General features: G+C 39.0%; 1 protein-coding gene across 1 annotated transcript in view; it reads left to right on the forward strand.

Annotated features, from left to right (window-relative positions):
• The first annotated feature begins 7,026 nt into the window (after window positions 1-7,026).
• The window catches only part of TMEM242 (transmembrane protein 242), a 54,695-nt gene continuing 43,839 nt past the window's right edge, over window positions 7,027-17,882 (forward strand). The window contains exons 1-2 of the mRNA XM_020986674.2: window positions 7,027-7,199; window positions 8,098-8,198. Coding sequence (XP_020842333.1) covers window positions 7,112-7,199; window positions 8,098-8,198 — 189 coding nt within the window. The 5' untranslated portion in view covers window positions 7,027-7,111. The remainder of the gene's footprint in view (window positions 7,200-8,097; window positions 8,199-17,882) is intronic.

Consider the following 17,882-nt stretch of genomic DNA (forward strand, 5'->3'; position numbering starts at 1 on the left):
TCTTATACAACTGGCCCTTCCAAAATTTAAAAACAGATGTCACATCATGCCCAAGTCTTCTCCTTTCTAAGTTAAACAATCCTAGTAATAGTAACAGTAATAATAATAATGATGATGATAGCTAGCCTTTTCATAGAGCTTTAAGGTTTGCAAAGTGCTTTTATAAATATTATCTCACATTATTTTCACAACAACCCTGAGAGGTAGGTGTTTACTGGGATAATAATTTTGCATCTGAGAAAAATGAGAGAGCTGGAGGTTAAAGATTTGCCCAGGTCCATGTAGCTAATAAATGGATTTGAATTCAGGTCTTCCAGATTCCAGGTCCAGCACTTTGTCTACTGGGCCACCTAGCTGCCTTCACTATCTTTGCTTGAACCTCTCCAGCATATCCATGCTTTTCCTAAACTATGGTGCCCAGAACTGAACATGGTACACCAAATACGATCTGACCAGGGCAAGCAGGCAATCAATGAAGGCAAGAAGCGTTGAGTTAGTGCTTACTCTGTGCCAAACAAGCAAAAAGACCATGCTATGCCCTCAAGAAGCTTACATTTGAATGGGGGAAGACAATCCATAAAAGGGAACTGAAAAGGATGGGGGTGGGTAGCAAAATTGGGAAAATAAGAAACACAGGTGGGAATGGAATGAAGCAGGCCAGGTCCGGGCCAGGAGGAATTCACCAATGGGAGAAAGAGGTTGGCATGATAGAAGGATGTTCCAGGGTGAGAAGATAGCTGAATCATGGTGGCACAATATAGAACTATCACCTCCTAATTCCTGAACACTTTCTTAGTGTAATCCAGGAATGAATTAGCTTTTTGGCTGACATACAATACTGTCGATTCAATTGATTTATTGACTTGCAGGCCATTTAAAAAAACAAAACAAAACCCAAATGTTTTTCAGACAAACTACTGTCTCACCATGCTTCACCCATCATGAACCTGTGAGATTTTTTTTTAACTTGGCTGTAAGACTTACTATTTATTCTAATTAAATTTTGTCTTACTCAGTTTGGCATATTATAGTCTGTCAATATCTTTTTGGATCCTGACTCTGTCATCTAGGGTTAGTTTTACCCTCTAGTTTTGTGTCATATGCAAATTTGATAAGCATGCCATCTCTGCCTTTATCCAAGTCACTGATAAAATGTTAAACAGGGTAGGGCCAAACATATCCCTGGAGCACCCTCTTTTCTAGTTGACATTGAACCTCTAATGACTATTTCTTAAGTCAGGTCATTCAACTAAGACTGACTGATCCATCTCTTTCATAAGAATAATATTCAGGCTTTGCTAAAATAGAGGTAAACTGTATTTACAATATTCCACAGATATACTGACTTGTTAACCCAATCAAAAAAAGGAAATAAGGCTAGTTTGATATTTGTTACAAGGGAGGGCTTTTATTCAGTGGGAGAGGGATGAATAGGTGTTTAGTGATTGAGGAGGAGAAATGGAAGGAGAAAGAGATTATGATGATGATGATGATGATGATGATGATGACAGGATAATAGGATCATAGGATAAGAGAGTTAGTCCTAGAAGGAAATCAAGAGATCATCTAATCCTGCCACATCAGTATATGAAGGAGTCAGGAACTCAGTCAAACAGGCATCAAAGACCAAAGACCTTGCTCCCTGCCTTTAACTTTTGTTCAGGGGTGGGAACCTGCAGCCTTGAGACCACATGTAAGGATTTGTTCTGTAAAACTTGGACTCACTCAAAAGGCCACACCCAAGGACCTAGCAGGCCAGATGTGGCCTCAAGGCCACAGGTTTCCCACCCCTGGTTTACACCTTTTCTGTACCCATTCATCTACCTGGGAGAATGGAAGATTTATACTTTTAAAACTGAAGAACCCTTGAAACTTTGAACTGTTTGGTGGCTATTGGACTAATAATCAGGACCTCCAGTATAGTTAAATGTTCAGAAATGAAAATTAGATAAGTAGATAATCTCCATATTCTAGGGTGAGGTCTCTAAATGGGGAACCTAAACCCTGAATTAGGAAGAATATTCCAAAGAAAAGGCTAAGCCTGAGGGCAGCAGCAAGCTGGGGCAACCACCAATTTATTCTAAAGATCTTGGCACCTAGGACTAAGAACCTCCAGCTAGATAAAGGAAAGGAATCCCTGAGGCTCTGAAGGAACTGGATTCTGTAGGGTTTCTGCAGGTCTCAAGGGTCTGCCTCTTCCAAAAGTCAGAAAAATGCCTATCTATAGGTTTTAAACTAAGAACTTTTGAGAATTAAGGACTCTTCTTGGATTTAGTGTCTGTTATTGCAAATTTATCAAGAACTACTATGCCACCGCTAAATCACTCCGTAGTCCATTTATGAAACCATCTGACCTCAGGCCTTCCTCATTACTTACTTCTTACCTGGATTATCTCAATAATTTGTTCACTGGTCTCTTCCCCAACCTATTTCTCCAACCCCATCCCCCTTCATTTCCCACCAGCTGCTCTGCTTGGTATCTTTGAAACGATGAAATAATAATAATTATCACCAGAAAATCTTGTCATGGAGATTACTGGAGCTTTGGTGCTCAATACTTCATCAGCACCTTTAGTTGCCTCTCCTTCTGACTGGGGACCCCTTCCCAAAACCCTGCTTTATAAAGAGCTCAGAATTTCCAACCACCTCCCCAGTTTTCTGCTTTGGTTCTTCTCTGCTGTTTCCCTCCCCACCCCACTCCCCTTTTACAACTTCCTTTTGTGCATTATCTTCCTCCCTTAGATTGTAAACTCCTCGAAGGGAAGAATTTATGGCCAAACAAGAGACAGAGAACATTATGAAATGCAAAATGTATGACTTTGATTACATAAAATTGAAAAGGTTTTGCACTGATAAAGCCAAAGCAACCAAGATTAGAAGGGAAGCAGAAAGCTCGGAAACAATTTTTATAACCAGTGTCTCTGATAAAGGCCTCATTTCTAAAATATATAGAGAACCGAGTCGAATTTATAAGACTACACGTCATTCCCCAACTGATAAATGGTCAAAGGATATGAACAGGTACTTTTCAGAGGAAGAAATTAAAGATATCTATAGTCATATGAAAAAATGCTCTAAATCACTACTGATATAGATTGATTGATTTATTTGATGCAAATAAAAATGATGCTGAGGTATCATACCACACCTATCAGATTGGCTAACATGACAAAACAGGAAAATGATAAATGCTGGAGAAGATATGGGGAAATCAGAACACTAATGCATTGTTGGTGGAATTGTGAACTGATCCAACCATGCCGGAGCACAATTTGGAATTATGCCTGAAGGGCTATAAAAATGTGCATATCCTTTGACCGGCAATACCACTTGTAGGTGCGTATCCCAAAGAGATCATAAAAATAGGAAAAGGACCCACATGTACAAAAATATTTATAGCAGCTCTTTTTGTGGTGGCCAAGAATTAGAAATTGAGGTGATGCCCATCAATTGGGGAATGGCTGGACAAGCTGTGATATATAAATGTAATGGGATACTACTGTGCTATAAGAAATGATGAGTAGGCAGACTTTAGAAAAACCTGGAAAGATTCATATGAACTGATGCTGAGTGAAGTGAGTAGAACCAGGAGAACATTGTACACAGTAACAGCCACACTGTGCGATGATTGACTTTGATAGACTTGGCTCTTCTCAGTAATATGATGATCTAAGACAACTCCAAAAGACTCATGGTGGAAAAAGTTATCCACATCCAGAGAAAGAACTATGGAATCTGAATGCAGATGGAAGCATACTATTTGCTCTCCTTTTGTTTTGTTGTTTTGTTTTGATTCTTCTTTCTCATGGTTCCTCTCATTAGCTCTAATTCTTCTTTACATCATGACTAATGCGAAAATATGCTTAATATGAATGTATAAGTAGAGCCTATATCAGATTGAATGCCATCTTGGGGAGGAGGAAGTGAGGGAGGGGGAGAAAATTTGAAACTCAAAATCTTATGGAAGTAAATGTTGAAAATTAAAAATTAATAAATAAATTCTATAATTAAAAAAGAAGAAAAAAAAGATTGTAAACTCCTTAAGGGCAGGGACTGTCTTTCTTATTTGTATCCCTGGGGTTTAGCACCATGGTAGGAACAGAGTAGGCACTAATAAATGTTTATTGACTATGACTATTTATCCTCTCACCAGCTGCCAAATTGATAATCTTAAACCACAGGTCTGACACAATGTTTCATTCCTTATCTCAAGACACCACAGTGGCCCTTAGTTCTTTACTTAAATTAAATTAAATTTTGTTTCTGATCCACATTTCCCCCCTCCTACCTACTTTTCCCCCAATGAGAAAGCCATTGGATCTTTATTACCCCTAAAATAAAACAAATTCCTATTCATCTTAAACTCAACATGCCCCAAATTGAACTCATTACCTTTCTCTTCATACCCTCCCCTCTTCTTAACTTCTCTATTACAGCTGAAGGAACCACCATCCTCCTAGTTGCCCAAGTTTTCAACCTACCTGTCAACTCCTCACTTTCCCTCACCTTCCAAGTCCAATCTGTTGCCAAGGCCTGTTGATTTTATCTTTGCAACATCTCTTGAATTCAACTCCTCTCCTCTGCCACTGGCTTGGTACAGGCCCTCATCACCTCAAGCATGGGCTGTTGCAATAGCCTGCTGGTTGGTCTTCTATTTCTCTCCAAACCAGTTCATTCTCCACTCAGACGTCTAGGTAATCTTCCTACAGTATGACTATAATAATAAATAAAATAAATATTAAATAAATAATAATAAAGTCTGACTATATTATTCTCCTCCCCCTGTTAAAAAAATTCCTAACACTTCCAGGATAAAATATAAAATCCTTTGATGGGTGTCAAAATCCCATCCTAATCTGGCCCTCCTACTTTTTTTTCCACACCTTACAAGACCTCTAAGGTCTTCTCACACCTTACAACCTCTCCCCCCCACAGTACTCTGTGATCCAGTAACACTGACCTCCTAGATATTCCTCCATCAAAACACTCCATCTTCTGACTGAGCATTTTGGCTGTCCTCCATACCTGGAAGATGCTTCCCTCCCATCTCTGCTCCTGGCTTCCTTCAAGTTCCACCTTCTACAGGAAACACTTTCCTGATCCCCTCAATTTTAGTACTGTCCCACTGTAGATCATTCCAAATTTATCCCAAATATAGCTTGTATGTACACAGTTGTTTATATATCGTGTGCCCTATTAGACTGTGAACTCTTTGAGATCAGAGACTGCCTTTTACCTTTCTTATATCCCCAGGGCTTAGCACCGTGCCTGGTACATGGTAGGAAAATAATAAAGGTTTATTGACTGACTGCTTGACATTTAAAGTTCTTTACAGCAAGGCTTCAACCTATATTTCCAGGTTGGATTACACATCATGTGCTCAGCACTTCTCTCAAGCTAGCTCACTTGCTGGTCCATACACACACACACACACACGTGTGTGTGTGTGTGTGTGTGTGTGTGTGTGTGTGTGTGTATATATATAGGGTTCAATACAATAATAACATTTCTAGGGATTGGAGGGGGAGAGAAAAAAGCACTGAATTTGGAACGTGAGCACTGAGTTTAAATCCTGGTTCTGACACTTACTATGTTTGTCACTCTGGGCAATTTTTTTTTCCCCCTGGGCCTTAGATTTTCCATCTGTAAAATGAGAGATTGCACAAGATTGACTCATTCTTCATTGTGGAGAAGAGTATCATTTTTCTTACTGCCCCCAGCAGCAACTGCCAATCAACTGCCACCAATAAGCAGATGAGTATAGGAGTACTGAGAGGGGCAGCAGCTTTCCCTCCTCATCTTTCCCACTTCCACACTAGCCCTCACAGCTTTCTTCTGGGGAAGAAACTCCTGTGGAGAAAGGGTCAGGCATGGCCACCAACTCCCACCAACAAGGCAGACCAAACAAGCTTACCTGAAGCAACAAAACACCCTGAAGGAGAGCAAGAGGCAGCATATGACCTGCAAGTTAGACCACCATCACCACCTTGACCCCCATTTCCCCTCAGGCCCTGATGGACATCGCTCAGGACCCCAAACCTAAGAGTCTTGGGAATGGCGATGCTTCCAGTCCATTGCCTGAAGCAACTCTTGTGGAATGAAGCCTGGCCACTCCTTCTGTAGAAGCTACCGCCACATCTATTGAAGATTTAGAAAGGAAAGTTCTTGTTACCAAAGTCTTTGACACTGTCAAATGATTCAACATCAGAAACTGACAGGATCTTATCAATGGAAATGACATTAAAGAAGAAGCATTACTTTGCCTCTACACCTTAAGGACCCATAGGACCTTTCCATCTGACTTATAGCTGAAACCTTCCATATGCATTGTTTTCCCCTAATGCAACCTCCTTGAGAGCAAAGGGCTGTCTTACTTTTCAAGACTCCTCAGCATTTGGTGCAAGACAGTGTTTGGCACATGGTAAATGTTTAATAAATGCTTTCTTCATTCATTTATTCATCCACCCACCAATCCATCCATCATTCATCATTCCATCTACTCATCCAACTATTCATTTATTCATCCAACCATTCATCTATCCAACTGTTCATTTAGTCATCCATATAATCATTCATCTATCCATTTATCTATCAATCCATCCATCCATTCATCTAGCTAGTCATTTATTCATCTATCCATCCAACCATTCTTTCATTCATTTATCCATCCATCCAACCATTTAGTACACCATGTTAGGAGTTCAAGATGTCTTGGACTCTTTTTGCTAGGCAGACAAAAGATTTTAGGGTTAAATTCATGCAGTGCCCAGATAATACCAGATCTTTGAGGTCTAAGGCGCTAGCCTACTAAGCAATATATACTTTACATTAACATGTCTGCCCCTCCTCACTCCCAACCCACAGGACCCTCTAAATGGAGGAGACGCGATAGCGCGTCTGCGCAGGTGTGGGCATGGACTGGCGGGGGGAGAGGTCTTAGGGGCGGGGCCAGAGCACACAGAGCTCAGGCTCCGGAAGGGGAAGGGCGGAACCTTGTAGCCGGAGCCCTGCCCGAGACCGCATTCCGGTTGCACCGCTCCGGCACTTCTCTCTCCGGTTTCGTTGTTTCCACCCGGGCTCAGTTGGTGGACGGCTCGGCCGCCATCGCGCTATGGAGCCTGTGGGCTCCGGGCCCGAGGGCCTTCCCGGGTCTTTGGAGCAGCTCCCAGCCCCGGACAACCGGCTGTTTCTTGTGAAAGGTGCGCGCGACAGCTGCGGGTCCCCGGGAGCCTTGAGCCTGGCCCTGGCGCGGCCTGTCCTCCGGGCCCCCGCCGCCCCCCGAGGACGAGCGGGTTGTGTTGTGATTGTGGGAGGCGTGGACAGGGGAGGGCCCTTATGCGCCCCTCCCCCAGCAGACCCTCCCCTCAGCCTGGCCCAGCCCTGCCCCTAACCTGTTGGACCCGCAGTCCGAGACTTCTCAGCTCTGAGCCTCAGTTTCCTCGTCTGTAGAACAACCAGATGATCTGAGGACCCTTTCAGCCAGCCCCAAAGCGCTTGGTGCTTGGGGGGGAGCTTTCCGTGTAACCTCCCCAAAGCCACCACCCCGCGCTGACAGGAGGGTCCGGGGTGCTGAAGGCACTTCAGATGTAATCGTAATATTTCACGTTTTTATAGGGCTTTAGGGCTTACAACAACCCTGGGAGGTAGGTAGGTGCACGTGCCGTCATCTCTGTGGATGTTGCAGCTATTGATGTATCCTTTTCTGCAACACTGGCCCAGAAAAATTAAGCAGTTTGGCCAAGGTCAAAGCACTACTAAGAGGCAGAACCTAGATCTGAACCCAGGGCTTCCGACTCCCCATCTAGTGCTTTTTCCATTAAACTTAGCTTTATTGCGTGTTTCAGAATGAGTTTAGTTTAATGGGGAAAAAAACCCTCCAAAATACTTCTTTTCAAATGTATGGCTTTGCACAAATGTCACTGATCCTAAACAGTTGTAATTACTTTCCATTTTCTCCTTTTCAGAATAAATGATTAACATTTTTTTCTCAGGTTTTTTTAAATAAATGAGAGTAGAACATGTCTTAAATTTTCTTTGAAACTTTCTTGTTTAAGCTCTTTGAGATTCTTAATTTTTTTTTTATTTAATCTTTGGCAGGTGGAATTTTTCTTGGTACAGTTGCTGCTGCAGGAATGTTCGCTGGTTTTGTTACAACTTTGTCACTGGCTAAAAAGAAAAGCCCTCAGTGGTTCAATAAGGTTTGTGATCTGCTAAGTTAATTTGCATCTATTTTTTTTTGTTAAAATTTTGTTATAGGGAATGAGGATGGAGTATGATTTTTGTTTTTATGGTGTTTCACATTGATTTAAGAGGACTTTGAATATATGCATAGAGTCTAAAATTCTTTTTTTATTGCTAGTTTTAAGCATCTACTTTGATTTTTGAGGGGGCCCTGTATCCTCACCTTTCAGGTATGTTTTATTTCATTTCCTTTTGATAAAGTTTTACTAAATAGTATTACTAACACAAAAGACCAGATATTTGCCAAGTGCTTTACAATTATTATCTCACTTGATTTCTAAGTAAAAATACTTAGAAGTACATCCTTTTAAAAAATGGGGATAAATGTATATCCTGTTTCCAAAGAGGATTTCAGTTCTGAATACAAGGTAGAGAGAGATGTTGTCTAGATATTTATAGTTAGGCGGATTTGGAATTGCTTAAAGGAATAGATCTGAAGATTAATAAGTTGATTTCAACTTGGATGAAGGTCTTGATTAGAGAGGCCTAAATTTCTGTCTTTCGCTATGTGCTACTTAATATTTTTGTTAATGTCTTTCGAGAAGACATAGATATGCTCATTAAATTTGCAGGTGATATGAAGGGGTAGTTAACACATTGGGTGAGAGATTCAGGATCCAAAGAGCTCTTGACAATCTAGAATGATGGGCTAAATCTAATTTGAAAAAATTTAATAGGGGCAGTTGTATCTGTTTCTCAAATACAAGCTAGGTGAGAAGTGACAGGAGAGCATTTTATGTGAAAAATGATCAGGGGATTTTACTGGATTATCAGCTTCATGTGAAATGACAGTATTACAAGGCAGTCAAAAAAAAGCTAACATGATCTTAAGCTACATTAAGAGAGGTATTATGTGCAGAATGAGGGAAGTGATAGTCTTCACTGCATTCTGCCACGGTCAGACCGTATCTGAGGTTTTTCAGTTCTGGATGCCACATTTAGGAAGACAGTGCCAAGGTGCAAGGTGATCAGAATGGTAAGGGGATTAGAGAGACCATCAGAATTGGCTGAAGGAACTGGGGATACTAGTGATATTAATAATGCCTGGAGAGAAGAGGACTGGGGTGAGGAGGAAGGGAGAGGGCAGAGGGACAACTGTCTTGAGTATTTGAAGGGGTGTAACATAGAAGAGGGGCAGACTTGCTCTGTCTGGCCCTAGAGGACAGAAACAGGAGCAATGGATGAAAGTCAGTTCTGTGTGAGAAAAAAAAATTTCTAACAGAACTGTTCAAGACAAAAACTGCCTATAGAAGCTGTGGCTTCTTGATCAGCAGAGGGAAGGGGAGGTCTTTTTTTGGGTTTTGGATTACTACTTTGTTAAAATGCTGAAGAAGGATTTTTCAGTTATGGATTGGACTGACTTAGGGGTGGGGAACCTTGCCACCTGAAGGCCACATTAGGTCCTAGGGTGTGGCCTTTGGACTGAGTCCAAGTTTTACAGAACAAATCCTTTTATTATTCAGTCAGAGGACCTCACTTGAGGACCTAGAGGGCCACATGTGGCCTCCAGGCTGCAGGTTCCCCACCCCTGGACTAAAGGCCTTTCTAGTTGTGAGATTCTGTGCTACCTATCTTGTTTTAAAAGTTAAAAATTTTTATGGTGAATGAGATTCTATGGTTTCGTAAAGCATTAAAAATTTTTTTGGATAGCTAACTTAGATCTTGCTGCATTGTTAAGCCTATTCTTATCTGTCCTCACTAAACCAGTCTTCTGGCAAAGATGGATTATTTGGGGGGAAGAGTTGCCCAGCATATTGAGAAAATAAGTTACTTGCCCATAATTACTCAGCTTTTTCTGACATGTCACATTGTTGACTCATTGAACTTGCAATCTAGTAAACCTTTGAGATCTTTTTCATAGGAACTGCTGAAAATTCTTTCATGGGAACCTTTTTATTTAGTACTTGAAACCGAATTTCATTTTGAGGAAGACATCATGGCCATCAGAACTGGTCTAAGGCATGTGTTCACTCTATGCAAGGCTTGATAATTATACTCTTAAGCATTTGAAAATTGGACTCCTATGTGTTACTGTCCCCTGGAGGTTTTGAACCATAACTACTGTACTTGTGTCTTGACTTTTTCGATATTTTGAGATCTTTGATTTCATTAGTAGGGGTGAAACTTGTGGTGTAGGCTGAAGCCTCTTCATATTTTAGGAGATAGTCTTTTTTTTTTTATTAATTTATTTTGATTTATCAGCAGTCACTTCCATAAGCTTTTTTTTGGCAAGGCAGTTGGGGTTAATTGACTTGCCCAGCACAATGTGGCTGTTACTGTGTACGATGTTCTCCTGGTTTTGCTCACTTTGCTCAGCATCAGCTTACACTTATTGTCATCGGATTTGGCTCAAGGAGGGAATAATATAATCAGTTAGGTAAAGAAATCTAACTTGCCCCATAGGCAGTAGGAGGGAAAAGAGGAAAGAAAAGGGAGGGACTATAGAAGGCAGGAAAGAAGTAGTAAGGGTAAAGGAGAAGAAAAGGGAGGGGGCTAATAGAAGGGAGGCGGGTCTGAGGAAGGCAGTGGTCAAAAGCAAAACACTAGTGAGGAGGGAAAAGGAGAAAGAAAAGCATAAACAGGAGGGAAATAGGATGGAGAGGAAGACACAGATAGTAATCATAATTGTGAATGTGAATGGGGTGAACTCTCCCATAAAACAGAAGCAGACAGCAGAAACCATTAAAAACCATAATCTTACAGTAAGTTGTTTATAGGAGACACATTTGAAACAGAGGAACATACACAGGATAAAGGTAGAAGGCTGGAATAGAATGTATTATGCTTCAGCTAAAGTAAAAGAAGCAGGGGTAGCAATCCTGATCTCAGACAAAGCAAAAATAGATCTTATTAAAAGAGATAAGGAAGGAAACTACATCCTGCTAAAAGGCACCATAGACAATGAAGTAATATCTTTACTAAACATATATGCACTGAGTGGTATAGCATCCAGATTCTTAGAGGAGAAGTTCAGGGAGTTTACAGAAGAAATAGACAGCTATGCTAGTAGGGGACCTCAATCTCCCCCTCTCTGAACTAGATAAATCTAACCACAAAACAAACAAGAAAGAAGTTAAGGATGTGAATAGAATTTTAGAAAAGTTAGATGTGGCAGACCTCTGGAGAAAATTGAATGGGGATAGAAAGGAATATACTTTTTTTCTGGGCAGTACATGGCACATACACACAAATTGACCATGTACCTAGGGCATTAAAATGTCACAATCCAGTGCAGAAAGGCAGAAATATTAAATGCATGCTTTTCAGATCATGATGCAATAAAAATTATATGTAATAAAAGGTCATGGAAAGATAGACTATAAATTAATTGGAAACCAAATAATCTAATCCTAAAGAATGAATGGGTCAAACAGCAAATCACAGAAACAATCAATAACTTCATCCAAGAGAATGACAGTAATGAGACAACATACCAAAACTTATGGGATACAGCGAAAGCAGTACTTGGGGGAAGTTTTATATCTCTCAATGCTTACAAGAATAGAATAGAGAAAAAGGAGATCAATGAATTGGGCATGCAACTGAAAAAAACAAGAAAAAGAGCGAATTAAAAATCCTCAATTAAATACCAAATTAGAAATACTGAAAACCAAAGGAGAGATTAAAAAAAATTGAAATTAAGAAAACTATTGAACTAATAAATAAAACTAAGAGCTGGTTTTATGAAAAAGCCAATAAAATAGATAAACCTTTGCTCAATTTAAAAAAAAGAAAGAAGAAAATGAAATTGCCAGTATCAAAAATGAAAAGGGTGAAACCACCACCAGTGAAGTCTTTATCTGTTGCTGTTGTCAAAAAACAAATCACGATTTGGTGACCAACATTCTGGTGATGAGCCTCTTAAAGAAGCAAGAAAGTAAGCACCTACTAAGCATGTGCCACGTGCCAAGTACAGAGAGGAAATTACAGCAGCCTCCAGAAATATCTGTAGGTGTGTCTACGAAGCACACATAAAGTAACTTCTGGGTAACCTTGGAGGGGAGAACCAAGCAGGGGCTCTTGCAGAAGTTGGTGCTGGAGCTTTGTTGAAGGAAACTGGAGATTGAGGTGAGGAATGAGAGCATCCTAGGCACGGGGACAGCTCAGAGTCGTGGAGGCAGGAGATGGGGTGTTGTGGGGGAGGGAGAGCAAGTAGACTGGAGAGTGTGTAGAGGGAGAAAAAAACTGGGAGGGAGCAGGGAACAGTTTGTGAAGAGCCTGATAGCAGAGTTTAGAGTTGATCCTAGAGGTAGTAGGGAGTCACTGGAATTTGTTGAGTAGAAGAGTGATGTGGTTAGACATGTACTTTAGAAAAAATACTCCAGAGACTGTGAACAAGGTCTGCCTAACACTTTGCATATGCTGTTTTATTTGATCCATACAACAACCTTGTGAGGTAGGCGTTATTGTCATCCCCATTTTACAAATAGGGGACTGAGATTGAGAGGTTAGGTGATTTGTCCAAAGTCACACAGATAGTAAGTGGTTCAGATTCAGGTCCAGCCTTGAATACTGCAACCAGTCCCACAGGTGCTTATTACCTCCAGGATCAAATATAAAACCCTTATTTGGCATTTACAGCTCTTCCTAACCTTGGCCCTTCTGTCTTTCAAGTCTTCTTACATTTCACTCCCAACCGTGTACTTTTCAATCAAGCAACAACTGTTTTACTGATGTTCCTTGTACACACAGCTCCCATCCCCTGACTCCACGCTCTTTCAGGAGCCATTTACTGTGCTGGAATGCTCTCTTTATTCACCTCTGCCCCCTGGCTTCTTTGGCTTCCTTTAGAGACTCAGCCCTAATCTTATAACCCACTCATTAATACTACTGGACTTTAAAGCTTCTAATTCCTCCGACCAGCCTGTCCTCAAGGAGTCAGTGTTCAGAGGAGTCTGGGATCCAGTACTTTTGATGACTTTCAGGTACGTGGTAGATTTTGTAAGTTAGACTAGGAACTTAATCATCATTTATGGTAATTCCGTGGTAAAATTTCATGAGTTCCAAGCAGCTGACTTTTTAAAAAAGTTTTATTAATTTATTTTGATTCACTTCCATATGCTTTTGAGTTTAAAATTTTTCTCCCCCTTCCTCCCCACCATCCTCCCCAGGACGGTGCACAATCTGATATAGGCTATACATTTACATGCCTATTAAACATATTTTCACATTAGTGAAGTTGTAAGCAAAAATTAAAAACAATAGGAGGAACCATCAGAAAGATGAAACAAAACTCAACAGAAGAGAAAAAAAATGATAGTGATTCAACTTCCATAGTTCTTTCTTTGGATGTGGATAGCATTTTCCATCATGAGGCCTCTGGGGATGTCTTAGATCCTTGTATTGCTGAGAAGGGTTAAGTTTATCAATATTAGTCATCGCACAACATGGCTGTTACTGTGTACAAAGTTCTCTTGGTTCTGCTCACTTCACTCAGTATCAGACGATACAAGTCTTTCCAGGTTTTTTTGAAGTCAGCCTGTTCATCATTTCTTATAGCATAATACTATTCCATTACATTCATATACCACAACTTGCTCAGCCATTCCCCAATTGATGGGCATCCTCTCAATTTCCATTTCTTTGCCACCACAAAAAGAGCTGTGATGAATATTTTTGTACATGTGGGTCCTTTTTCCGTTTGTATGATCTCTTTGGGATATATCCCTAGAAGTGCTATTGCTGGGTCAAAGCGTATGCACATTTTTGTAGCCCTTTGGGCATAGCTCCAAATTGGTCTCCAAAATGGTTGGATCATTTCACAACTCCACCAACAATGCATTAGTGTTCCAATTTTCCCACATCTTCTCCAACATTTATCATTTTCCAGTTTTGTCATGTTGGCCAATCTGATAGGTGTGATGTGGTACCTCAGAGTTGTTTTGATTTGCATTTCTCTAATCAATAACGATTTAAAGCATTTTTTCATATGACTATAGATGGCTTTAATTTTTTCATCTGAGAACTGTCTGTTCATATCCTTTAACCATTTATCAATTGGGGAATGGCTTGTATTCTTATAAATTTGTCTTAATTCTCTATGTATTTTAGAAATGGGGCCTTTATCAGAGAGACTGACTGTAAAAATTCTTTCCCAATTTCCTACCTTCCTTCTAATCTTAGTTGCATTGGTTTTGTTTGTGTGAAAACTTTTCAATTTAATGTAATCAAAATTATCCATTTTGCTTTTCATGATGTTCTCTATCTCCTGTTTGGTCATGAATTCTTGTGTTCTCCATAGATCTGATAGGTAAACTATTCCTTGTTCTCCCAATTTACTTATACTATCAGCCTTTATATCTAAGTCATAAACCCATTTTGACTTTATTTTGGTATATGGTGTGAGATTTGGGTCTATGCCTAGTTTCTACCATACTCTTTTCCAGTTTTCCCAGCAGTTTTTTTCAAAGAATGGGTTCTTATCCCAGAAGCTGGGATCTTTGGGTTTATCAAATAATAGATTACTGTAGTCATTGACTACTGTGTCTTGCATATTTAACCTATTTCACTGATCCAGCACTCTATTTCTTAGCCAGTACCAAGCAGTTTTGATGATTACTGCTTTATAATACAATTTAAGATCTGGAATTGCTAGGTCACCTTCCCCTGCATTTCTTTTCATTAGTTCCTTTGATATTCTGGACCTTTTGTTCTTCTAAATGAATCTTGTTATTATTTTTTCTAACTCTATAAAATAATTTTTTGGTAGTTTGATTGGTATGGCACTGAATAAGTAAATTAGCTTAGGTAGGATCCAAGCAGCTGACTTCTAAGTAAGCTTTTGAAGCACAACCCATTCATAAACTGGGTTTATTGTATTTTTTAGGATGATGTTTAACTCCTTTAGCTTTTACCTTTTCCTGGGGCTTTGGGAGACACCAATGTGATTTGCTGTAAGGGAACAGAACCAGGCTGGTACTGAAGGGACTGGGTTTTTTAGTCCTAACTCTACAATCAGTTAACTTGACTTGGGGAAACGTCCTCCATGTATTCCCATTTACTGATCTCTCAGATGGGCATTATCCTCAACTTGGTACTAGTCAGTGGATTTAACTGCTAAAAAATAATTTGCTGTAAGAGCAAATCTAGAGCAGCTAGGTTGGTGCGGTGAATAGAATAGTAAGAGTAGATAGATTCATTTTCCTGAGTTCAAATCTGGCCTCGAACACTTACTAGCTGAGTGACCCTGGGCAAGTCACTTAACCCTGTTTGCTTCTGTTCTTCATCTCTGAAATGAGCTGGAAAAGGAAATGGCAGCTACTCCAATATCTTTGCCAAGAAAATCCCAATTGGGGTCACAAAGAGTCAGATACAGCTAAAAAACAAGTGAGCAACAAAAATGTTATCCAATAGTATCTTTTCATGAATACCAGTTCTTATCATTTTCAGAAATAAGGGTGAATCATTCAAGAAATACATATTTAATAAGGTTTTAGATAAGATTGAACTTAAGCAAGGATATGGTTAGAGACTACTGAAGGGATAATCAATTTTTAACAGTAATAGTTTCACAAATGTAGAATATTTTCTTCCTTTCTAAGTGACTTTTGATTGAGCAATTAGGAAGGTTGAAAGAGTACAGATAGGTAATTTAATAAATGTTGATTGATTGAAGGTTTACCTTTCTTTTCCTAGCTATGAATAATAAAAAAGAAAAAGGTAAAGACAAAGTTAGCCTGTTAACATATTATTTTAAGTTTCTTTCATTGACCTTATTGAGAGAGTAGATTTTTTTTAAAGGGCCACATATATTTCATTTTTGTAAATAGTTAAAAAAATTTTAAAATGTAGTAAACATAATAGTGTGTTCGTTGAAGGGAAATTTGAAAATACATGTTTCTTGCTTTAGTTATAGAAATAATTTAGACGTTTTGGCACCTGTTGAATTAGGAAGACCTGGATTCAAAGCCTACTTCTAACACAAACTAGCCATGTGACCAGGGTAAGGTCCCTTAAGCTGTTAGTTTGCATTGGTGAAGGGAAATTTTATAGTAGGAACCCACCACATTGAGGTTTGAATAAAAAAACCAAATCCTCCCAAACAATTGTTGTTCAGACATAAAGTTGGAAGGGCTCTCTGAAGCCAGCCGGTCCAACTCCTTCAAGTTATATGTTAAGAGATTGAGTCTGAGGTGGGGTAAGTGACTTGTTTGTGTCACACAGGTCGTGAGTGGCAAAGGTGGTGTTTGAACTCGGATTCTGTGAGTTAAGAGCCAGTGTTCTTTCCGCTGTACCACCATCTCTCCTCATACTGCCAAAGGAAAAAAAAATCCACCCCCAAACTTCCTAAACTCTCAGAATAGGCATTATTTATCTGTTGAATTGGAAGTGGCTGACTTCCCAATAACTTCTCAAGTATCTACTTCACTTTTAGGCAAATAAAAGAACCAGATTATTTAGTTTCTGATGTAGCTGCAAGGTTGATCTGGAAAAAAAAACAAACCAAAAAAACCCCAACAAACTACATCACTACTTTGTGTTACTTTTATAAAAATAAAACCTTTACCTATCTTGGATATGAGAATTATGTTACAAAGGTTATATCTTATAACAAAAATGTAAGTGAAATATGATTAAAATGTATCTTTTGAAATAGTGATAAATATCAGTTTGACTTAATTTAAATGTTCTCTAAAGCTGAGATTGATGAGAGTTATTGAACTTTTGTTCTTAGCTGTCTCATTGACTTTCAGTTAACTCTGAGTAAGTTGCTTAATGGTCCTGTCCTTTAATTTCTATACTTGTATAAAGGATTATTAATTTTTGCCATCTACTTCCTCAGAAAAGTATGGGTAAATATTCAGAAGGTGAAATACATACTAATATTGAGACAGAAATATATAATGAATATAGTTATTTACAGGAGAGTAACTCAACTATTTTAGCCTTGAGAAATGTAGTACAATATCCACAACATGCTTTGGAATTCATAAGTAACCTATCTATGAAACTGCATGTAAATATTCATTGTCTTATTACGGATTTTTAATATTTAATTTGAATTCTAAAATAAGCTGTGTAATAATGAAGGAAAATAATTGTAGGGAAAATTGAATTGCCAAATAATTTTAATCAAAAAGATTGTAATCGAAGCATAGTACGTATATCTTTTTTTCTTGCTAGCTTTTCAAGTGACATTTCATTTTGAGAGTGGCTTTCTATTGCCTCCAGGAGCAAATATAAAATGCTCTGTTTGGCACTCAGAGCCCTTTGTTACCTCCCCCACTTCTACCTTACCAGTCTTTTTTATTTTTTCTTGTCAAATTTTTTATTGATGTTCTCTTCATTTTTTTATATAACTGTTATTGTTTGATTTAGTTAAACAGAATATTAATGTTTTTAATGTATTTATTATATACAGACTGAATTCTGACCCCTAGGGAAATAATTTAGCTTAATTTTCTAAAATCAGAATTGTGCCAGCAGTGTTTACGCTTCCTCCAATTTATAATTTGGTTAATGGTTTCTACTTTTGTAGAGAAATGAGGTCACTTGAAATTAAGACACACATCTGTATGGTATCTATGTAATCATGCTGTAGGACGCACTGTGCCGGGGAAAGGAGGAGGGTGTGTATATCATTCTTATTAAAAATAATTAGAGTTTAATTATTAAGTTAATTTGAATATATCCTGTTTGAA

This window comes from Phascolarctos cinereus, unplaced genomic scaffold (genome assembly GCF_003287225.1).
Source record: "Phascolarctos cinereus isolate Bilbo 61053 unplaced genomic scaffold, phaCin_HiC Scaffold_5;HRSCAF=322, whole genome shotgun sequence".
Taxonomy (NCBI): Eukaryota; Metazoa; Chordata; class Mammalia; order Diprotodontia; family Phascolarctidae; genus Phascolarctos; species Phascolarctos cinereus.